General features: G+C 37.5%; 1 protein-coding gene across 3 annotated transcripts in view; it reads right to left on the bottom strand.

Annotated features, from left to right (window-relative positions):
• The window catches only part of Eps15 (epidermal growth factor receptor pathway substrate 15), a 114,706-nt gene that overhangs the window by 29,375 nt on the left and 60,304 nt on the right, over positions 1 to 25,027 (bottom strand). For all 3 annotated transcript variants that reach the window (XM_052176983.1, XM_052176984.1, XM_052176985.1), the window contains 3 exons: positions 13,301 to 13,373; positions 4,240 to 4,401; positions 3,689 to 3,886 (listed from right to left, as the gene is read on the bottom strand). In XM_052176983.1, coding sequence (XP_052032943.1) covers positions 3,689 to 3,886; positions 4,240 to 4,401; positions 13,301 to 13,373 — 433 coding nt within the window. The remainder of the gene's footprint in view (positions 1 to 3,688; positions 3,887 to 4,239; positions 4,402 to 13,300; positions 13,374 to 25,027) is intronic.

Genomic DNA, 25,027 nt, shown 5'->3' with positions numbered 1-25,027 from the left:
GACAGGAATTCAAGGCCCATATCTAAACATAGTAAAAGCAATATACAGAAAACCAGTAGCCAACATCAAACTAAATGGAGAGAAACTTGAAGCAATCCCACTAAAATCAGGGACTAGACAAGGCTGCCCCTTCTCTCCATATCTTTTCAATATAGTTCTTGAAGTCCTAGCTAGAGCAATTAGACAACAGAAGGAAGTCAAAGGGATACAAATTGGAAAGGAAGAAGTCAAATTATCACTATTTGCAGATGATATGATCGTATACTTAAGTGACCCTAAAAACTCTACTAGAGAACTCCTACAGCTGATAAACAACTTCAGCAAAGTGGCTGGCTACAAAATTAACGCAAGCAAATCAGTAGCCTTTATATATTCAAAGGATAAGAAGACTGAGAAAGAAATTAGGGAAATGACCCCCTTCACAATAGCTACAAACAACATAAAGTATCTTGGGGTGACTCTAACCAAACAAGTGAAAGACCTATATGACATGAACTTCAGATCTCTGAAGAAGGAAATCGAAGAAGATCTCAGGAAATGGAAAAAACCTTCCATGCTCGTGGATTGGCAGGATTAATATAGTTAAAATGGCCATCTTGCCAAAGGCAATCTACAGATTCAATGCTATTCCCATAAAAATCCCAACCCAGTTCTTCATAGAGCTAGAAAGAGCAATTCTCAAATTCATCTGGAATAACAAAAAACCCAGGATAGCTAAAACTATTCTCAACAGTAAAAGAACTTCAGGGGGATTCAATATCCTAGACTTTAAACTCTACTACAGAGCAATAGTGATAAAAACTGTATGGTATTGGTACAATATCAGGCAAGAGGATCAATGGAATAGGATTGAAGACCCAGAAATGAACCAACACACCTATGGTCACTTGGTCTTCGACAAAGGGGCTGAAAGCATCCAGTGGAAAAAAGATAGTCTTTTCAACAAATGGTGCTGGTTCAATTGGAGGTCAGCATGCAGAAGAATGCACATGGATCCATTCTTATCTCCTTGTACCAAGCTTAACTCCAAATGGATCAAGGACCTCCACATAAAACCTGACACACTGAAACTAATTGAAAAAAAAACTGGGGAAGACCCTGGAGGACATGGGCACAGGGGAAAAGTTCCTGAATAGAACACCAATAGCTTATGCTCTAAGATCAAGAATTGACAAATGGGACCTCATAAAACTACAAAGTTTCTGTAAAGCAAAGGACACCGTCAAAAGGACAAAACGTCAACCAACAGACTGGGAAAGAATCTTCTCCAACCCTAAATCCGACAGAAAGCTAATATCTAATATATACAAAGAACTCAAGAAAGTAGAACCCAGAGATCCAAATAACCCCATTAAAAAGTGGGGTACGGAGCTAAACAAAGAATTTTCACATGAAGAACTTCAGAGAGCTGAGAAACACCTTAAGAAATGTTCAACATCATTAATTATTAGGGAAATGCAAATCAAAACAACCCTGAGATTTCTCACACCAGTCAGAATGGCTAAGGTCAAAAATTCAGGAGACAGCAGGTGTTGGCGAGGATGTGGAGAAAGAGGAACACTCCTCCACTGCTGGTGGGATTGCAAGATGGTGCAACCACTTTGGAAATCAGTCTGGCGGTTCCTCAGAAAACTGGGCATGTCACTTCCTGAGGACCCTGTTATACCACTACTGGGCATATATCCAGAGGATTCTTCAGCATGCAATAAGGACACATGCTCCACTATGTTCATAGCAGCCCTATTTGTAATAGCCAAAAGCTGGAAAGAACCTAGATGTCCCTCAATGGAGGAATGGATACAAAAAATGTGGTATATTTATACAATGGAGTTACTATTCAGCCATTAGAAACAATGAATTCATGAAATTCTTAGACAAATGGATGGAGCTGGAGAACATCATACTAAGTGAGGTAACCCAGTCTCAAAAGATCAATCATGGTATGCACTCACTGATAAGTGGATATTAGCCTAGAAACTTTGAATACCCAGGACATAATCCACAAATTAAATGATGTCCAAAAAGAATGGAGGAGTGGGCCCTGGTTCTGGAAAGACTCAGTGCAAGAGTATAGGGGAATTCCAGAACAGGGAAGTGGGAAGGGGTAGATGGAAGAATAGGGGGATGGAAGAGGGTTTATGGGACTTGCGGGGAGTGGGGACCCAGAAAAGGGGAAATCATTTGCAATGTAAATAAAAATAAATAAATAAATTAAAAAAGAGAGAAAAAAAGAGGAAAAAAAACCACACACACATACACAAAAAATTAGAATCCCAAGAAAAGACAATAAAATAAATTGTGTTGTGTCTTAGAGTTATCACTGCTATCACTGCTATGATGAAAGATCACAACCAAAGCAACTTGGGGAGGAGAAGGACCATTTGGCTCACACTTCCACAGCATTGTTCTTTTTTTTTTTTTTTTTTAATTACATGTAAGTACACTGTAGCTATCTTCAGACACACCAGAAGAGGGCGTCAGATCTCATTATGGATGCTTGTGAGCCACCATGTGGCTGCTGGGATATGAACTCAGAACCTTTGGAAGAGCAGTCAGGCTCTTAACCTCTGAGCCATCTCTCCAGACCAGCACTGTTCATCATTAATGAAATTCAGGACAGGAACTCACACAGGGCAGGAACCTGAGGGCAGGAGCTGATGCAGAGGCCATGGAGGGTGCTGATTACTAGGTGGCTCCTCATGGCTTGCTCAGCCTGCTTTCTTATAGAACCCAGGACCACCAGCCCAGGTCTGGCACAAGCTACAATATGCTGAGCCCTCCCCATAAATCACTAATTAAGAAAATGTCTTTCAGCTGGGCAGTGGTGGCACACACCTTTAATCCCAGCACTTGGAAGGCAGAGGCAGGTGGATTTCTGAGTTCGAGGCTGGCCTGATCTACAGAGTGAGTCCCAGAATAGCCAGAGCTACACAGAGAAACCCTGTCTCGAAACAAAACGAAACAAAACAAACCAAAACAAAACAAAGAAAGAAAATGTCTTTCAAGTTGGACATAGTGATATGCCTTTAATCCTAGCACTTGGGAAGCAGGGGAGGGTAGATTTCTTTGAGTTCAAGGCCAGCTCGGTCTACAAACTGAGTTCCACAATAGCCAGGACTGTTACACAGAGAGACAAGACTCTGTCTCTGGGGGTGGGGGGGGGGGGAGGAGACAAAAAACAAAAAGAAAAAAGAAAAAAAATGTCCTACAGGCTTGTACCACCTCACAGAAGCATTTTATCAATTGAAGCTTCCCTTCCTCATGACTCTAGCTTATGTAAAGCTGACATAAAACAGCCAGCACAGGCTATTATTTATAAAAAATGACAGTATTTACTGATAATTCATGTATCAGACACTATGCTAACTTACCTCTTGTTTTGCCTCATTTAATCCTTATAATAGCTCTAATAAGTAGGCTTGTTAAATTTTCAACTTTTAAAGATAAAAAATCTGATACTTAAAGGTGATTGACCTACGAAATGACAGAGCCAGCATTTAAACCTGAACAGCTTTAACTACAAAGTGCCTACTCTAATCCATTGTGTAAGTGACCATTAGACACCAACTGTAAGTATTAAGCAACTAGAGATACTAACTAGGCAGATGAAGAAGGAAGAAGCAGGTATTAGAAAGTTACAGAAAGGACAACCAAGGCTCCTCTGGGCATTCTGCTTGTTTCCACTTACTGAACTGATTTCCTGTTGTGAATCTTGTAGGTGCTGCTGAAGAGGTTCCAAATGAGCCTTTCCTGACTCCACACTTTCTTCCAGTTGTGCTGTTTCTTGTTGTAGGCGACTTAGTTCTTCTCTAGCTTTCGACAGTTCTTCCTCATAAGTGGAGATCTGAGATTCTTGACTAGTTATTTCTGCTTTCAGGGAAGAAATCTATAAATGGAGATGAATGAGAGGAGAAGGAATTAAATAAAGAGACATTTAGTTTAGTGGACTGTAACTTTTGAGGTATTCTTTTGGTAGTGAAAGATAAGGGGGAAGGGGACTAAAAGAAACTTAGAGGCATCATCTGTGTAACATAGGTAACATCTGTGTATTCAAGAGTTGGAAAAATATTATCCTTCTAATTTCTACTACAGAGAACTATAACTCTTCATAAACATCCCTCCAACTCCTCCATAAAGCAACTGTGGGCTCAACTGCCACTAACAAACAGGGAATGTTTTCTTTTTAAACCAGGAACAAAATGGAGGTAGCGAGTCCATCAGTAAGCAACCAGGCTTTACCAGCTGGGCCTCCTCAGCACATTTTTTTCTGACTTCCTTGAGCTGCTCCTCCAGCTGGGCTTTCTGCTCATCCAATTCATCCAGGAGTTCCTGCACCTGCTGCTTCTGGGCCTGCAGTTTTTGTAGATTAATACTCTCCCTTTGAACTTCATCCTGAAGATCCTGAAACACAAGAAAACTCCCACATTTATCTCTTTGAGGACATGGACAAGTGAATTTTTAAGTCTACTTTAAGGGAAAACAGTCTTGCTTATTAAGTACTTTGTATTAGAGGACTAAAGCACTCAATTTTACAGGCAGAGGTCTTAAGTGACCTCTTCTGCATTTGGATCTCTAGTCTGCTTACTCAGATCGGTCCGTGGATGTCTGACTGACTGCTATGTGTCAAGACAGAGCTCATATTATTTCCTGAATCTGCTGTAACCTCACTCTTCTGGTGAAAACCATGGCATCTTCTTCCAGTTTTCCCTTCCACTTCCTTTTCTCTTCTGCGTCAGGGCTGCCAGCAAACCCTTCCCTGCAGTGCTGGTTTAAGTCCCCTACCTCTCTCAGATAGTTACCTTCTGAGGGGTTCTACTGCTTCACCTTAGCTACTCTTACATGGATTTTCAGCATCTGAGCCACTTTAAAAAAGCCTTTTGTCAGCTGAGTGTGGTGGCACACACCTTTAATCCCGGCAGTTCTAGAGGCTGAGGCAGACAGATCTCTGAGTTTGAGGCTAGTCTACTGTACTGACTAGTTTTATTGTCAACTTGACACATGATAAAGTCATCTGAGAGGCAAGAACCTTAATTAAGAAAATGCCTCCATAATATACAGCTATATGGCATTTTCTTAATTACTGACTGATGTGGAGGGCCCAGAATTTTGTGGGTGGTGTCATCCCTGGACTGGAGGCCTAGGTTCTATAAGAAAGGCTGAGCGAGCCACAAGAAGCAAGCTAGTAAGCAGCTTTTCTCCACGGCCTCTGCACTAGATACTGCCTCCAGGTTCCTGCCCTATTTCAATTCCAGTCCTGATTTCCTTTGATAAACAGTGCTGTGGAATTGTATACCAAATAAACCCTTTTCTCCCCAACTTGCTTTTTGGTCATGGTGTTTCATCACAGCAACAGAAACCCTAAGACACTTGGTCTACACAGTGACTACCAGGACAGCCAGGGCCACATAGAGATTCTGCCTCACAAAATAAAAACAAAACACTACTACCACTAATATCACCCTGCCCCCACCCCAAATCCTGTTTAAAATCCCAGCATCAAAAACAAAAGAAACAACTTATGTCAAATCCCATATTTTTTTACTTGTATTTAACAGTGAAAGAAGTGGTCTCAGGTGGTAGGGAACAGCATTTGTCAGACCTTGGGAGGGTGTAGGGAAGAAAGGGTTGAGAGCAGAAGTATATCGTCTACACAGGAGTAAAGCCTAACGCTGCTGCACAGCACAGTGGGATAACCGGTCCCCAGCTCGCTCCTTTGCTCAGCTTGTCCCCGCCACACTGGCTGCTCTGCAGCTCCTCCCCATACTCCTGCGCTTTACTTCTCCTCGGCATCTAAGCGCTCAATGGCTTTCAAGGCTTTCCTTTTTAGTTACTGTTACAGTGTCAGTTTCTGATCAATATAAGGAACACCTCCTGATCCCATTCCTAATATTTAAATAAGACAGTGTTTTTCTGTGTGCCCCGGACTGTCCTGGACCTCACTCTGTAGACCAGGCTGGCCTCCAATTCAGGTATCCACCTGCCTCTGCCTCTTGAATACTGGGATTAAAGGAGGGTACCATCCCTTCCCGTCAGGCTCCAGTTTATTTTGTGTAATAGCTTTTGTAAGATAATTTACAGCTACAGAGTTAATCCATTTACTCAGGGAGTTGTACAATTATCACCTAAAGGCATTTCCATCAACCTCCCAAAGACACTCTCACTCATTTCAAGTCACCCCTTTACTCCTGGCCTCCCTTCTTTTATTTCCTATTCTCCTCTGTCCTAGGTGACCAAAAACCTATTTCTCACTTCTACAAATCTGCCTAATTTTGATATTTTACATTAATATAATCACATAGTTTTCCCCTAACTGGGTTCTTTTGATTAGCATAATGCTTTCAACACTGATATATAATTATTTTAGACCGCTTCCCTGAGGTATATAGCTTATACAACACACTTAAAATCTGTCCTTTCTGAGGACTGAATCTAGGGCCTCCTGCATGGTAGGCAAGTCCTCCACCACTGTTTATGTAGAGGAGAAATTTTATTTGAATATGATTTTACTGAATATGTATTGGTAGGATAGTTCAGTGGATAGATTCTCAGGCCCTCCACAGTGGAAGGAGAACTCTCTGTAGGTGTACTGTGGCATGCATGCATCCTACATGCACATCCAATGGACAGGTGCTACCACTGGTCACACACACAGGTGAGAGAAATAAAGCACAAATCGGCAAGTAAGAAACCATTCAGTCCACTTCTCAGACTTTTGTAAGATTACCATAATTACCAACTTAATATTTGACATATTCCTCTAAGTATAATATATTAAGTAAATTTTAAAAAGACATTCATTTTTAAATTATAAGTGTGTGCATGCATGTGAGTATGTGCCTGTAGGTAAAGGTATCTATGGAGGATGAAGACACTGGAAACCCCTGGAGCTGGTATTACAGAGAATTGTACACCACCTATCGTTGTTGCTGAGAACTGAACTGTGGTCTCCAGAAAGAACATGCTCTTAACCACTGGCCCATACCTGCATCCCCTATTCCATGAATCTCTGTAATAGGAAATGGAACAGGAGCTTCATCCATCTCTGTGCTCATGACCAGGTAGTCTAAAATCCTCAAAGATCAGTATATTTCCTCTCTACATCCCCTATGTATGCACACACCCACACCCTACCACATACCAAAACAAAACAAAACTCCAAGATTAAAAATAGTAAAATGGGGGAGGGAGGTAGGAGGCATGGGATGAGGAACTGTCAGATGGTGGGTCAGGAGGGGGATAACGACTGGACTTTAAAAAGAGATTACAGAATGACTAAAAAAATTAGTTAAACTGTTACTCTCCCCATCCATCCACATTTCTTTTTTCCACAACTCAAACAAGAATCCAGAATTTTACATTATAATCATAGATATGTTATATATAAATCCAAAAAATAACAATATTATTTACCTAAAATGAAAGTGTTCAGGACACAGCTCTTGTATTTTAAAGCTGAATAGAAAGGTATAGGTAGTACTATCATATATCTAATATCACTCATGTATATAAAATATAGCAAATGTTAATAAATATTCACTGATAAAAAAGTTTCATTATTTTTCATATGTACAGATCTGCTGTACTTTATATTTAATGATTTGTTGCATGTCATTGTGTGTGTGTGTGTGTGTGTGTGTGTGTGTGTGTGTGTATATGTGTTTGTGCACATGCGCAGACAAGGGGGTAACTTGTGAAAGTGATGTCTGCCCCTAACTATGTGGATCCTCAGGCTTTGCCTGATAAGCCATTTTCTGGTCTTGTATTTTACAAATTTCTTGGGCCCATTTTATTTTCTACAATTAAAGATGTCAAGTTTGACTTTCTAAAGAATCTATTTTGTTACTTTATGTGTATTGTGTGTTCTGTCTGCATAAATGTTAAGTGTGTGCCTGGTGTCCAGGGAAGCTAGAAAATGGCTTCAAGTCCCCTGAAACTGACGTTATAGACAGTGGTGAGCTGCCATGCGGTTGCTGGGAATTGAACTTGGGCCCTTTGGAAGAGCAGCCAATGCTCTTACCTACTAGGCTATTTCTCCAGCTTGGCCTCCATTTAAAAATAAAAGTACCACACCTCTGGTTATTTTATTAATTTAATCTTTTTCCTATGTTACTGATCTCTCTCTTTTTTTTAATGTAGGAACTATCAGTAACAGGATCAATGTTCATTTTCTGTTACACACTGAACTGTTTTCAAAAATAGTATTTTTACTGAGACTTGATTATAACACCAGAAAATAGGCTTCCATAAAAGGAAAGAGACTAAACAAACCAATGTAATATATCCCCAGTCTTGCTCTCTCTTATATAAGAACAAATACTTTCACTTAGTTAACCTAATCCTACTGTTTTTTCTTTTTTCTTTGCTGCAATGAAAACATATCTTGTAACACAAAAATAGAGGCATTAAGGAAAAGTTTCCTGACAAAATATCGCTAGGGAATACTTAAATCTTTATCAACATCCAGATTAAAATTGTGTTTCTCTATGTTTCTATCTCAGCATAAAGAAAGAAGCAACTCTATAAAAATTCCAGCACAATTCCAGGCAGGTGTGGTGGCTCATGCCTTCAATCCTAGCACATTCAGGGGTGAGGAAAAATGAGTGTTTCTGTGTCAGCAAAGTGTGACCTTATCTCAAAAGCTAAAAACAAGAGATAGCTCAACCATTAAGAGCATCTGCTGCTCTTTCAGATATGAGTTTGGTTCCCAGCACCCATAGCATGGCTACTCACTACTGCTCAGAATGGAAAAGTCCCAGCATATTCTTCATTACCACCGAGTATGCACATGTGTATGTTCAGGTAAACAGTCATAACATTTGAAAAAATTCTTTACCAAAAAAAATCTTAAAAAATAAAACAATATTTCAAAATAAAACATATTTCCAATACAAATCCACAGCAAAAGATCTTTGCTCTCAGTAAACAGATTTAAAATTAAGTCAAAATGAAAAGTGGCAACATATATGCTAATATGAATAAGAAAGAACTTTTACCCAAACTCACTCACTTTACTCTGTCATGCAACTTCTATATTATTATCTGTATCCAGACCCACTATTTTCTTGTGGAACAAATGTGCTTCTCTTGGAAATGGATGAAGGCACCAATGCCTTCATGTCTCCCTCCCCTTCTGCAGCAGTCTCTGCCTCCAGCTCTGTAACTAGGACAGTGCAGTTCTAGCTCTTGCACAAGGCCGTGAGTGAGTTACTGAAGACTGCTGCTAGTGGGCCCCCACTTCTGCTCCACTGGCCGTGTGGTGCTATGGACTGCAAGGGGAAGAGGGGTGACACCATTGGAGAGAAGCAAGGACATAAGGAACAAGAATGGTGTGCCAAAGTGTACATCTAAGACACCTCATTCATAAATAAAGGGTTATCTAAACTGGGAATCCTGGCTTCACTAAGAAAGAATTTTTAAGAAAAATGTCCTGTTTTTAAGAAACTATTCAAAATACTGAAACTGACAAACTCAACCCCACCCTTCCACATGTCATGAGGAGCTATGTAGAAACAAACACACAAAACTCTTAAGACATATTACGGATCTACTTACTAAGAGTCTGCTTACTAAGAGTCTAAACTTACTAACCCAATGTACTTCTGATGTACTACTGAAGAAGTAACTTAACAAACCTATGAAATATCAGCAACATGGAAAGGTCTATTGCATTAAAATCACATCAGGAGTAAAAGTAAAACGTTGGCTGACATGTGGTAGGCAGGGCAATCTCAAATTGAGATAAGTCTAGGTTAAATAGCAAATTACAGCTATACTGGATTGTGTGGTTGGATCCTGTCTTAAACAAACAAACAAACAAAGACCCATAAAAAAGAAAACAAATCCCCACTGACATATGAAGAAGACTTGTTTTTCCAACCACAGTTATTTCTTTTCCTCAGGGAAGAAAAGCCAAATAAATGAAATAAAATGAAAAAGAAAATGGGTAATTACTCTAAGTCATTAACTCTTGTTTCTCAAGCTTAAATTTTTTTTTTTTTTTTTTTTTTTTAGAATTTCTGTATATAAATGATTTACCTCTGAATATATGTGCACCACATGAGTGCCTGGTGCCAACAGAGGCCAGAAGAAGGCATAGGATCTTGTGGAACTGGAGTTACAGATGGTTGTGAGCCACGATATGGGTGGATTTGAATCTAGGTCCTCTCTAGGCATAGCAAGTGCTCTTAACTACTGAGCCATCTCCTAGCCTGAGTTACTAACCTTTTCTTGTATCACGTCTATTTATCTTGTGGATATGTACCAGAGGTCGGAGGACAACCTGCAAGAGCTGACTAAGGATCCAGGAGAGTGAGCTCAGGCTTGGCAGCACGCAGCTCTCCTGCTGAGGCAGGAGTGAGTGGGCAGTGGGGGAGTAACCTCATAGAGGCAGGGGGGAGGAAGGAGGGGATGGGGGCTTATAGAGGGGAAACTGAGACAGGGATAACATTTGAAATGTAAATAAATACAGTAACCAATAAAAATGAGGGGAAAGAGGACAGGGGAAGAGAAGAGGGCTTACAGGACTTTCGGGGAGTGGGGGGGCTAGAAAAGGGGAAATCATTTGAAATGTAAATAAATTATATCGAATAAAAAAATTAAAAAAAAAATAAAAAAAAATGAGGGGAAAAAAAAGAAAATCAGCATTTTAAAGGAGAAAGCATATATAAACACAAAACCAAAAACTTGACTGGAATATAGCTTTGTGAGGGAGCATGTACTTAATATGCACGAGGCCTTGAGGTCAAGCTTCAGCACCAAAAAAAAAAAGAAAAAAAACAAAAAACAAAAAGAAACAAAACTAAGACCAAACAAACCCTCCAGGTGGGGTTGGTAGGACAGCTCAGCAGTCAAGAGCACGCGCTATTCTCAAAGAGGACCTAGGCTCATTCCCTTGTACCCACATGGTGGCTCATAATTGCCCAGAACTTGCTCCAGGGACCAGACTACACCACTTTTGGTTTTAAAACCTTTTTTCTATGCTTGAGATATGAATTTGTAAAATTATTTACTTCATTAGCTAGAGAAACAACAACATTCAAAAGAGACAAGGTAGGATCTTCAATGATAGGCTAAACTTTATTTCTTATTAGCATCTCCATTAGAAAGTGGAGTCAGGAAGAGGTAGCAGAGTATACTTTCTTAGCTGCTGCCATTTAATAACAGCTCTAGAAAATGGTCTTTTACCAGAAAAGCCAGAAAAGCAGTATTGAGATTATGCTATGGTGGTGGACACTTGGGAGGTTGAAGCAAGAGGATCAGGAGGCCTAGGTCTCTCCCTCAACTACAGTGAGTTCAATGCCATTCTGAGTTACATGAAACCCTGTTTAAAAAAAAAAAGAAAAAAAGAACTAAAAATTGGAATTACAGATTTAACTATCAGTATTACTCCTACTCTGGACCTTGTTACTAAATAGTAAATCGGAGCTACTTTAGTAGGTAATCAACTCTACTTACCAATTTTGCTAAGTCTTTTTGTGCTTTAGAAAACAGGAATGAGGTGTTTTGGTTGTGTGTGTATACACACACACACATATACATATATATATTTAAAACATAAATACATATATATATACATATATGTTTAAATATATATTTTTATCCAAATAATTGTTTGTTTGTTTGTATGTATGTATGTATGTATGTATGTATGTATGTATGTATGTCATTCTTGGTCTAGCATCTCATTACCATTGATAATACAGAGATGACTCTACTAACTCAGAACTTTCATTAGCTTCAGTGTTAATTTTCAGTGGATTTATTTCCAGCCAGCACTAAGCAAGTTCCGAAATGCCACATACTTAGAAGTACCCTATGCAAAAGCCAGTTCAGAACTCATGTGCCAAACATACATTATGGATCTCACAAAGCTTAATGTTACTTTACTAATACCATTAATCAAGATGTGCAAGTACATTCTGGAGAAATTTTAGCAATAAAATTTATATAAAAAACCAAATATTTGAGGATATCCAAGGAACAATATAAATTTTAGCTTTCTCCTAAACTGGCTATTTAAATCTCCATCCAGTTTGTTTTTCCCTATAAATGTACTCAATAAACAAAATATTGTCTGTTAGAAGTACCTATATATTTTAGAATAGCAGTTGGGTAAATCTAGAAATTGTCTATGATTATACCAGTGATTTATATTGGGGAAAAAAAACCCAACTTTTATAGATTTTTGTCTTCTGTTCCCAAGCTATGTCCAGCAATAACTACTAAAGTTTAGTGTTTACATTTCTCAAGAAGCTTAAAACTACACAAAACAATGAACTCAAGCAGCTTACCAGCCTACACCCAATCTCATTAGCAGGAAGGGAAATGCTGGTAATAAATCTCTTGACTTTCACACCTCTTTAGGAAAATTCCAATACACATAATAAAGGCAGACATCCAATCAGAGTCAACTCCAACCACATATCTAGCTCTCTGACTTCCTCAGTCCTTCAGTGAATCATCTTCCCCAGCCTACCATGCTTCTCCTCTAGCAAACAGAGGGATGGGTCTAAGAACTCTCTGTCTCTGCTCACTGAACACCATTAGTACAAGTAGAAAGACCTAACACACGTAAGTGACACATTAGGAAATGCCCATCCAATTGAGCTCTTGCTGGCAACTGCTACCAGTGCCCGCACATCCAACCCCCGTACAGCACTCAGGAAACACGACCCAGTAACATGGTCACATGAAACACTGCTGAATACTGTTTTTAATGTTTAAACACTGTCACATTTATCAAATAAAACCAGGGTTTTTAATCTCCTATATTTATAAAATAAAAATACTAATGCAACACAGCAAAAATGAATTAAATCTCCTTATGACAAAGTTTTCAATATTTTGTCCACGAAGCATTTCATAAGATGTTATTTTAAATCTCTATCATTTCTACCCTCCCAAGGACATGAGAAACAGTCTTTGAAAAGAGTAGATCTCCTAGCTAAAGAAAATCTTACATGCATGAAAAAGCAATTTGGTTTTTGATGATCCAATTTAATTTTATTGCTGTAATAATATTTAAATCAAGTCATTCAAAGTTATCTTTAATGAATAATACACAGATAAATATCATTAAAATATTTTCAAATTTAAAAATATGTGCTTAAAAACACTGCTTTCTCATTGCAGTATTATATTTAAAGGCCAGAATTCAGAGCAACAACCATCATTTTTAAAAAAAATGATTATGTCAAACAAATGTTAGGTATTCCCTAGAATGCCTATCAAATAGTAATTAAAATTTAGCATGAAAATTCCTCCATGAGAATCGGAGCAGTACATTTTACAGACCACTTACCTGCACCTCACTTGTCCTCTGCTTAACTGTGTCTTCCTTCTCTTTAAGGTCCTGCTCCACATTGTTCTTTTCCCTAGAAGACCAGCAAACAATGCAAGAGTATCTGAGAACATCAGCTACAGCTGGTATGGCTATCCATCCTCCTAATCCTGAATCGCTTTTTAAATACATGTTGAAACATTCAATGTTTAAATGAAGGGCAGAATTTTCTACCCTCTTTACATTATTTATGGAATAGAAATCAATATAAGCTCTATTTGTAAAGAAAAAATTGCTTCCTCACTAAAATGTGGTGAAAGGTGGATAGATTAAAAAAGGAAGAAGCAAAATCTAATCAATGGAACACTCAGGTTTCGCTGATCTCACTGTTGCTATGGTGATTCCACCCAATGAAAACTGTGGGTGAAGCAAAGGAGGAGTTGCATCAGCTCTGTAAGTTTAACCCTTAACTATCACTGCCCTATTAAATAAGAATGGCTGATAGAAACAGTGAACAATATTAAGAAATAGAGTCATTTGTGTGTTAATGTTCCTTAAATATCAGTGTATATCAATTTTAGAGTGCAACAGCATAGAAAAATGTAAAAGATTGTTAATATACAGGTAGCACACTCTATGGAATACCACATTTACTCCAAAAGGGTCCTTTGGGACTACCTATGAAACCCAATAGGTCAGTATACAAAATCGTGTACATTATGTTTAAGAACAGTCCAGAGAAGGGTAACGTCTTCCCCTCAAGTCAAACACACAAGGCTCTCCTTTAAAATAGCACCCCAATTTCCTATGTCCTTTAACAAAGCTGGAGCCATACGAATGAATCTAAAAAAAAAAAATCTTTCAGATTTAAATTACAAAATAAATCTATTTCTTTTCTAGAACAAATTTAACTTCCCATATTTACTAAAGCCATTCACATGTACTGCTCTTTTATTTTCTACAAAATGAGAGGTAAAAAAATCCACAGACTTCTTCAGCAATACATAGGAGTAGGGAGAAGAAGGCAATATGGAGAAGGGAAGAAAGCATTTAAGAAGCCTTCTAGTCTAGTCTGAGTTTCCTTTTATACAGGGTCATTACTATGTTTCAAATAACACAACCAAAATGTAAGCTTAGAGTCCATTTAGCTGCATAATAAAGTGAGAAAATTATATTAAATATGTAAGGAAGAAACTGCATGCCTTCTTTGTATATCTCATCTTTAACAAGTGAGGCTGAAGCACAGCCCGAGTCAGCTGCTCCGGATCTGTAGGTACAATGATCTCAAGATCTGTACAGAGGAGAAAGGCACACGAGTAAAGCTATTTGTGCACTGTTACTTTTAAATACCTGACATGGCCAAGGAACTCACTGACAGTTTGTCAGATGGGTTGCAATGACTTGGAGATTTTAAACAGTCCCTTTACCATTCAAATCATCGTTCCAGCCTTCTTTCCACCCCCAACCCTTATCAAATTATATGAAAAGGAAAAACAGAAAATGACAAGGGGATAAAAAAAATCTTAAAATACAACACAAATTCTGCTAGCAAAATCTTGAAGTGTTTTTCCCCCATCCTTATGTCAGCAGATGAGTATTTTCAGTTCTGCTGCAGTATGTCAGAGATAAAGTCACATGAAAATCTAGCACCCTCCAAATCCCCTCCACAGCTCCATGCCAAGTCCTCAGAGACATTCCACACATGGTCAATACCACTTCAGCTCCATTTTAGACAGTAGACAGAAAAGGTAGAAAACATTATAATGTATCAGAAAGCGTCGCTGCAGACATGGATGCACATCATTTAAATTCTTTCTGTTGCTCTTTTAACTCTTCTTACTGACTGCTCAAGCCTCTCTGTTCTGTTGTTAGCTCCTGTTACTCACAGTGCCTGTTGAGAAGACAGAATGTGCACACAGGAGAACAGAGCTTTAAGAAGGCAGCGAGCTGACTTAAAGTAATGCAGACAGAAGAATGGCAGAGTTCAGGAAGCTCACTTGGTGAAAGAGAGATCCTAAGATTCAGGGCTCTTATTGGCAAGCAGTGTATGCTTAAGTAAAATATGCTGGAAGAGTATAAGCTACTGCTTATAATTTATGGTATTGGGGAAGAAACAATAGAAATATCTGTAAACATATGTTGAAGACCATTCTCCATTAAATAAAATATGAGAACCTTTAGAAATCATTTCTTAGCTTAGACATCAGTAAAACTTAACTTCTAACTTATGTTTTGTTAGTCTAAGGAAAATTCTGGTCCCTTTAATAATTCCTTTGACAAATGGACAAAACTAAATACCATAACATAATACTGGCCAATATATAAAAATTAACTTAGATTATAATATCAAAACACGAAATTGCTAATCAGTTATCTTAAAATAGCTCTTAACCTATAATTACACTCTTGTTTTCAGGTAATTAAAAACATTTAAACATACATTTGAATACATACAAAATTAATTGCCTGTATTTCTTACATTCTTCCTTTCTTTAAAAAATATTTTTCTAAAGGTAATATATAAAGAATCAATACAAAACATTAAAAATGTATGTATATTTCTATTCAAATTTTTATGCATGTGTATATATGTTTCCCTATGTATATGAGCAGGAGGACATGTGTGTGGGCCTAATGAGATGTTTGGGATCTTCCTTGATCTATCTCTCTCTCTCTCTCTCTCTCTCTCTCTCTCTCTCTCTCTCTCTCTCTCTCCTTCCCTCCCTCCCTTCAACACACACACACACACACACACAAACACACACTCACACACACACACACACACACACACACACACACACACACACACACACATACACACGAGGCCAGGTCTCTCACTAGTCTTCCTAGCATTTTGCTCAGGAGATAGTCTGTCTTTGCCTCCCTGCTGAGATTACAGATAGACTACCATACCTCCCCAGACTTTTCAATGGTGCTGGCTATCAAGGCCTTGCCCATATACACTTGCGTGACAGGCATATTACCTGATCAGCCATCTCCTCAGCCCCCAAAGCATCCTGTTTAACATACTTTAAAAACTACTCAAGGCCCTATACCACAATTAAAAGTGATATATTCAGCTTCTCAAGCAGCCTCCAATACATTATATGGATAATAAAGAAGTAGTTTCCAAAAAAGGGGAGAAAATTTGTCATAATCACCTTTTATTGAGATTACTTATCTGCCCTAGTCACTTGCACAGGCTCGTACATCCTGAGCAATCTACAGCACCAATGCTACAGATTGAGGAAGAGCTAGAACTCCCTGGCATTGGAAAGGCTGACTGCTTTGATTCTGTGTCCCTTATACTGGACCCATCAAGGAAAGTGAGGCTCATGGCTAGGCTTTCAGAGGCATGTGGTAAACAACTGAAGAGATTAACCATGAGGGAGTCAAATGCAAGGGCAGTCGGGGCAAGAGAACCTGAGCCCACAATTTACGTCTATTTTCCCAGGCCCAGTTCATAGGGAAGATAGAGGGAACCATCTGTCTTGACTTTGATACAGTGCCAACGGCATCACAGACAGATTAAATCATTTTCCATATTCTTCCAGATACATTGTTGTCATTTTTATGAGCATAGCATCCATTGTTTTCCAAAACTAAAAACCACCAGAAACTAGAAAGCTTGTAAAAACTCACAATGCTGTATATGGGATGGGTCTCCAGGTGGGGTAGTCTCTGGATGGCCTTTCCTTCAGTCTCTGCTCTACACTTTGTCTCCATATTTGCTCCCGTGAGTATTTTGTTCCCCAGACCCATCCCATATGCAGTCACCAAATGAAGACACTATGGGATGCCAAGAAGTGCATGCTGACTGGAGCCTGATATAGCTGTCTCCTGAGAGCCTCTGCCAGACCCTGACATATACAGAAGTAGATGCTCTCAGCCAACCATTTCTATTACAAGTGTGAGGAAGCATTCTTTTCTCATTAAATAATCTTCAATGAGATGCCTGAGTCTTAGAGTAAGGAAAAGAACAAGATTCTAATCCAGCCTGCTATGAGGGTGTCTTTATGACAGAGGGCACATCTTATTCTTCATATATGAATGCCAGTATCGGCACTATCTTGAGTTAGGATGACAAAATACACATGATGGAAGATACAAGCTTTGAGTCTTAAGTATCAGTCATCCTTAATGATGATGGAATAATTTTTGAACCTGTAAAAAGGACATAAAGTTACAAGGCAAGATTAGACTTCTAAGGGCTGGCACTGGAGCTCACTGGTACAGAGCTTGGGACACACTCATTAGGCAGGTGCACAGTCCCCACTGAAGGAGCAGAAAGGAAGGCACATTTAAACTACTGAAAAGACAAACTGTCAAGGAAGAATTCCGTACCTGCCAGGCATGGCAGACACATATTTATAATCATAGACTCCAGAGGCAGAAGCTAGCAGATCCGTGTTCCAAGCAAGTTCCAGGCCAGTAAGAGCTACTAAGTTATATCTGTCTTTAAAACAAACAACAACAAAAATTCTTATACCTGACAAAACTGGCCTTAAACTATCTTCACATAAACAAAAACTAGTGGGGCTGTCCTACAAGAAATGCTAGCAAGAGTCCTTCAAACAAAGGCATGACAGACAATAAGCTCAAAGGCATATGATAACATAAAGGTTTCTAGTAAAGGTAAATGTATGAGCAAATACTCGAAATGACATTACTATAGTTCTGATTCACAATTTCATCTTACAGTTTCTATAAGATTTAAATGATAAATGCATTAAAAACTTCTATTAGTAGAAACACAATCCATAAAAATATAATCTGTAACAACAATAAACTTAAAAAAAAAGAAGCAGAGAGTTTTTATATGTGACTAAAATAGGTTATATATGAATTTCAACTAAGCTTAGATTAGGAGCTGGGGCTGTAATTAAGTTAGTAGGCTTTGAATAGAAAGCATGAAGCCCTGGGTTTAGTTAGCCCTGTACAGCATAAAACTGGACTCCCTGGCACTCACATCTGTAATCCCAGCACTCAGGAGGTAAAGGCAGAGGTTCAAGGCCATCCTCAGGATAGCACGTTTAAAGTCATACTGGGGTATATGAAATGATGGGTTGGGAGCGGGAAGCTAAATGGAGCTGGTCAGGTATGATCATGGATAATCATGGACAATCTTTCATGGATTATCGTGGAAAATCTTTCCCCTAACACAAAAATATACACATATACATTAAGCTGTCCAATTCTGAAAGAATAAAGTTATGCTAATTACTGACAAATGTTAATAAATGTAATTAATGTCACTTAAAAATATACATTTAAGTTCTAGTCCCAGCTGCTTAGAAGGCCAGGGCAGGAAGATTCTAAGTTCAAGGCTTCATGGAATATATATATATATATATATATATATATATATATATATATATATATATATATGGAGTTTTAGATCAACCTGGGCAACTTATAGCAAGATCCTGATTATTTAAAAGCCAGAGATATGACTCCGTCCCCTTATCTCCATTATCAGGACCACAGCTCTGCTTGCCTTCCCATGGAGGCCTGTGGGACCCCAGGAACATTCAGGCACACATGGCTGGGGTAGAGCCAGCAGAGGTGATCAGCATGCTGTTCCCTGAGCTCCACTGTCAGGCCCTGCCCACCTCCCTGAGTTCTCCAGCATCAGGAACATCCAGCCAACACCAGGGACAACCCAGCATAAAGACACAATCAACAAGAGCCAGGGCAATATGGTAGGTCCCACCAGAGCCCAGCTATCCTACTACGGCAAGCCCAGGATATCCTAACACATCTGAAGAACAAGAAAATTACCTTAAATCCAATCTTATGAAGATGATAGAGGCCTTTAAAAAGGAAATGAATAAATCCCTTAAAGAAATTCAGCAAACTACAAAAAAGCTGGAGATATTTAAAGTATTTAAAGTAGCTGAGCACTCACAAAAGACTCAGGAAGTCTCCGGTACTAAAACAAAAGACAAGAGGCAGAATGGCTAAAATGGTAAACTTTACGTTATCTATATTAATAATTAAAAATAACATAAAAGAACAAGAAAGCAGAGGTGAGACTTTCTAGATAGACTAACCATATGTGGGATGGAAGGCCCATGTGCAGGGGAAACCAAGAGTAAGCATGGCACTGCCGCAAACAGCAAGGCTGAGCATGGGAGGTCTCCAGAGCACATGAGCTGTGCACGACAGAACTTGACAGCATGGCTCTGCTTTCTTTGTGGCTTGTGAGGAAGAGAGGAATATCACCCAACTGCTGGTGACAACTGCTGGAAAGCCAACAGCCTGACTTGCTTATTTGGGAACTGTTAGAAGTTTAGAGTTACATTAAGTAACAACAATACAGAGTTAATGATAAGTTTTAGCTTTTCATTCAGATGAGTCTAAAAGAAGGTAGCTTTTCTAGAAGATCCTGGGCAGACCTCATACAGACCCTAAGAGAACACAAATGCCAGCAGGCTACTATACTCAGCAAAACTCTCAATCATCATAGATGGAGAAACCAAGATATTCCATGATAAAACCAAATTTACACAATATCTGCCCACAAATCCAGCCCTACAAAGGATAATTGATGGAAAATGCCAACACAAGGAGGGAAACTACACCCTAGAAAAAGCAAGAAAGTAATCTTCTATTAACAAACCCAAAAGAAAATACCCACATAAACATAAAAACAACATCAAAAATAACAGGAAGCAACAATCATTATTCCTGAATATCTCTTAACAACAATGGTCTCAACTCCCCAATAAAAAGACATAGACTAATGAAATATTTCTCATGTAAATCTTCAATTTTATCAGAAAATGTTTGTAATTCCCCTTTTAATTAATTTAGTAATTTTTTATGTCTGCCATTTTATCTGCATTATTTTTCATGATAATCTTCAATTCTAATATGTCTTTCTATATACTTCCTCCATTTTATCAGAAATGTTTCCAATGTAAATCTTTGATTTTTATCACAAATGTTTCTAATTCTACCTTCAATTAATTTAGAAAGTTTTTACATCAACCATTTTTTATGTAAAATTTTCCATGAAATAGTCAATTTTAATGTGTTTGTCTATTTATTTCTTGAATTTTATCAGAAATATTTTCCACGTAAATCTTCAATGCTATCTAAAAATGTTTATAATTCCACCTTCAATCAACTTAGAATTATCTTTACGCCTATCATTTTATCTGTATAATTTCCATGATAATCTTTAATTTTAACATGTTTTTCTATATATTTCTTCAATTTTATCAGAAATATTTTCCATGTAAATCATAAATTTATCAGAAAATGTTTATAATTATACTTTCAATGAACTTAGGAATACTTTTATGCCTACCATTATTAAATCTATATAAAATTTTCCATGATAATCTTCAATTCTAACATGTTTTTCTACATTTTTCTATAATTTTATCAGAAATATTTTCCATGTAAACCTTCAATTCTATCATAAAATATTTCTTATTTCATATTTCAATTAATTTAGCAATGTTTTACATGTCTACAACTCTACTCCTTAATTTTCCATGAAAATTGTCAATTTTAATGTGTTTATCTGAAATATTTTCCATGTAAATCTTTAATTTTATCCAAGTGTTTTTACTTCCCTTTACTTCCCATTTCAGTAAATAAAAAAATAAAATAAAATAAAAAAAACAACCAGGCATAGTTGAACTGAAAAGAAGCAACAATTTCATAATATATATAAATTTACTTGAAAGATTTATAAGTTTTTGTGCTGAATTTTCTCCATTCTCTGTGATATTTCTAAAACTAACCTGTTATTCATTAAACAATTATCTGTGAATTGAAAAAAAAAAAAAGGTAGCTTTTTACTGAGTCCACTAAAACTTGAAAGTTTAGGACAGACACTGATTTTTAATTTCTCTAAAATTAAGAGTTGTGTCCCTATTTATAAACTGTTGGAAAAATAAACATTAACTATAAAATAGTAAGATAAATGCTGTAAACATTTTAAGAATGTATGATACACACACACTCACTCACACCTCTAACTCTCTTAGTTTTCAGAGGCTGGCTGTTTTTCTATTTTTAAATTAATTTATTTTTTACTTTACGTGGTGATTACACATGTGTACCACATGAACATGGGTCCTGCAGAGGCTAGCAGAGGGGCTAGTTCCAGGAATCCCCAGATCCTAAAATTTCTTTTTTGTTTGTTTGTTTTTTGAAACAAGGTCTCTCTACATAGCCCTTGCTGTCTTGAAACCAGACTGACTTCAACTTCTACCTGCCTCTGCTTCCCAAGTGCTAGCATTAAAGAACTCCAAGCTTGGCCTAGAACCTAAAATTTTTTGAAGGATGTTTTGTTTTCCAAACTCAGACTATAATACAGCTTAACACTTACTGCTTCATTGTAAGATATAACTATCCCTTAGCAAGCTACAACCATGAACATATGTAATTAAAGATTATCTAAGATCTATTTATTAAAACCAAGTAAATCTTAGTATATTTTATTTACTATATTCAAATAACAGTATATAATAAATCTAAAAAATGTTACTGAGATGTTTTACATTCCTTTCTGATACTTTGAAACCAATATATTTTATACTGGGACAAGCGCCAGCCAGAGACAGCAGGACCAACTAACACCAGAGATAACCAGATGGCAAAAGGCAAACGTAGGAATGTTACCAACAGAAATCAAGGCAACATGGAACCATCCAAACCCAATTCTCCCACAACAGCAAGTCCTGGATATCCCAACATACCAGAAAAGCAAGATTTGGATTTAAAATCACAGTTCATGATGCTGATAGAGGGCTTCAAGAAGGACATAAGTAACTCCCTTAAAGAAATAAAGGACAACACAGCTAAATGGGTAGAAGCCATTAAAGAATTACAGGAAAGCACAACTAAACAGGTGAAGGAATTGAACAAAACCATCCAGGATCTAAAATGGAGATAGAAACAATAAAAAAAAAATCACAAAGGGAAACAACTCAAGACAGAAAACCTAGCAAAGAAGTTAGGAGACAGAGATGCATCAACAACAGAATACAAGAGATAGAAGAGAGAATCTCAGGTGCAGAAGATACCATAGAACGCATTAACACAACACTCAAAGTAATGCAAAATTCAAAAAGCTCCTAACCCAAAACATCCAGGAAATCTAGGACAAAATGAGAAGACCGTTAAACCTAAGGGTTATAGTTATAGAAGAGGGTAAAATGTTCCAACTTAAAGGGCCAGTAAATGTCTTCAAAAAAATTATAGAAGAAAACTTCCCTAACCTAAAGAAAGAGATGCCCATGAACATACAAGAAGCCTACAGAACTCCAAATAGAATGGACCAGAAAAGAAATTCCTCCCATCACATAATAATTAAAACACCAAGTGCACTAAGCAAAGAAAGAATATTAAAAGCAGTAAGGGGAAAATGTCAAGTAACATATAAAGACAGACCTATAGGAATTACACGAGACTTCTCACCAGACACTATGAAAGCCAGAAGATTCTGGGCAGATGTCATACAGACCCCAAGGGAACACAAATGCCAGCCCAGGCTACTATACCCAGCAAAACTTTCAATTACCATAAATGAAGAAATCAAGGTATTCCATGACAAAAACAAATTTACACAATCTCTTTCCACAAACCCAGCCCTTCAAAGGATAATGAATGGAAAATACCAACAAAAGGAGAGAAACTACACACTAAAAAAACCAAGAAATTAATCTTCTTTTAACAAACCAAAAAGAAGAGAGCCACACAAATATAACTCTACCTCTTATAAGAAAAATAACAAGAAGCAACAATCACTTCTTAATATCTATTAATATCAATTCTCCAATAAAAAGACATAGATTAACGGACTGGATATATAAACAGGATCCAACATTTTGCTGCATACAGGAAACTCAGGCACAAAGATAGACACTACCTCAGAATAAAAGGCTAAAAAACAATTTTTCCAAGCAAATGGTCCCAAGAAACAAGCTGGTGTAGCCATTCTAATATCAAATAAAATCGACTTTCAACCTAAAGTAATCAAAACAGATAAGGAAGGATACTTCATACTCATCAAAGGAAAAATCTACTAAGATGAACTCTCAATTCTGGACATATATGCTCCAAATACAAAGGCACCAACATTTATAAAAGAAACTTTACTAAAAATCAAATCACACATTGCACCCACACAGTAATAGAGGGAGACTTCAACACCCCACTCTCATCAATGTACAGACCAGGGAAACACAAACTAAACAGAGAAACAGTGAAACTAACAGAAGTTATGAACCAAATGGATTTAACAGATATCTACAAAACATTTTATCCTAAAACAAAAGAATATACCTTTCTTCTCAGCACCGCATGATATCTTCTCCAAAACTGACCATATACTCGGTCACAAAACAGTCCTCAGTAGATAAAAGAAGACTGAAATAATTCCATGTACCCGATCAGATCACCATGGACTAAGGCTGGTCTTCAATAACAACAAAAACAACAGAAAGCCCACATACACATGGAGACTGAACAACACTCTACTCAACAATAAATTGGTCAAGGAAAAAATAAAGAAAGAAATTAAAGACTTTTTAGAATCTAATGAAAACAAAGGTATAACATACCCAAACTTATGGGACACAATGAAAGCAGTGCTAAGAGGAAAACTCATAGCTCTGAGTGCCTCCAAAAAGAAACAGGAAGGAGCATAAACTAACAGCTTGACAGCACAGCTGAAGGCTCTAGAACAAAAAGAAGCAAATACACCCATGAGAAGTAGATGGCAGGAAATAATCAAACTCAGGGTTGAAATCAACCAAGTAGAAACAAAAAGAACTATACAAAGAAATCAACCAAACCAGGAGCTGGTTCTTTGAAGAAAAAAAAAACAACAAAAAAAAAAAAACAAAAAAAAAAACAACCTAACAAGATAGATTAAACCCTTAGCCAAAAATAACCTGAGGGCACAGAGACAGTATCCAAATCAGCAAAATCTGAAATGAAAAGGGAGACATAACAGCTGATACTGAGAAATTAAAAAAAAACCCATCAAATCCTACTACAAAAGCCTATACTCAACAAAACTGGAAAATCTAGATGAAATGGACAATTTTCTAGACAGATACCAAGTACCAAAGTTAAATCAGGATCAGATAAATGATCTAAACAATCCCATAACTCCTAAAGAAATAGAAACAGTCATTAATAGCCTCCCAACACAAAAAAGCCCAGGACCAGATGGGTTTAATGCAGAGTTCTATTAGACCTTCAAAGAGGACCTAATACAAATATTCTTCAAACTATTCCACAAAATAGAAACAGAAGGAACACTACCCAATTCGTTTTATGAAGTCACAATTACTGTGATACCTAAACCACACAAAGACCCAACAAAGAAAGAGAACTTTAGACCAATTTCCCTTATGAATATCGATGCAAACATACACAATAAAATTCTTGCCAACCGAATACAAGAACACATCAAAACAATCATCCATCATGATCAAGTAGGCTTCATCCCAGGGATGCACGGACGGTTCAATATATGGAAATCTATCAATGTAATCCACTATATAAACAAACTCAAAGACAAAAACCAGTCGATCATTTCATTAGATGCTGAGAAAGCATTTGACAAAATCCAACACCTCTTCATGATAAAAGTCTTGGAAAGATAAGGAATTCAAGGTCCATACCTAAACAGGGTAAAAGCAATATACAGCAAACCAGTAGCCAACATCAAACTAAATGGAGAGAAACTTGAAGCAATGCCACTGAAATCAGGAACTA

Source organism: Apodemus sylvaticus, chromosome 3 (genome assembly GCF_947179515.1).
Source record: "Apodemus sylvaticus chromosome 3, mApoSyl1.1, whole genome shotgun sequence".
NCBI lineage: Eukaryota > Metazoa > Chordata > Mammalia > Rodentia > Muridae > Apodemus > Apodemus sylvaticus.
This window is presented reverse-complemented; position numbering and strand designations above follow the sequence as displayed.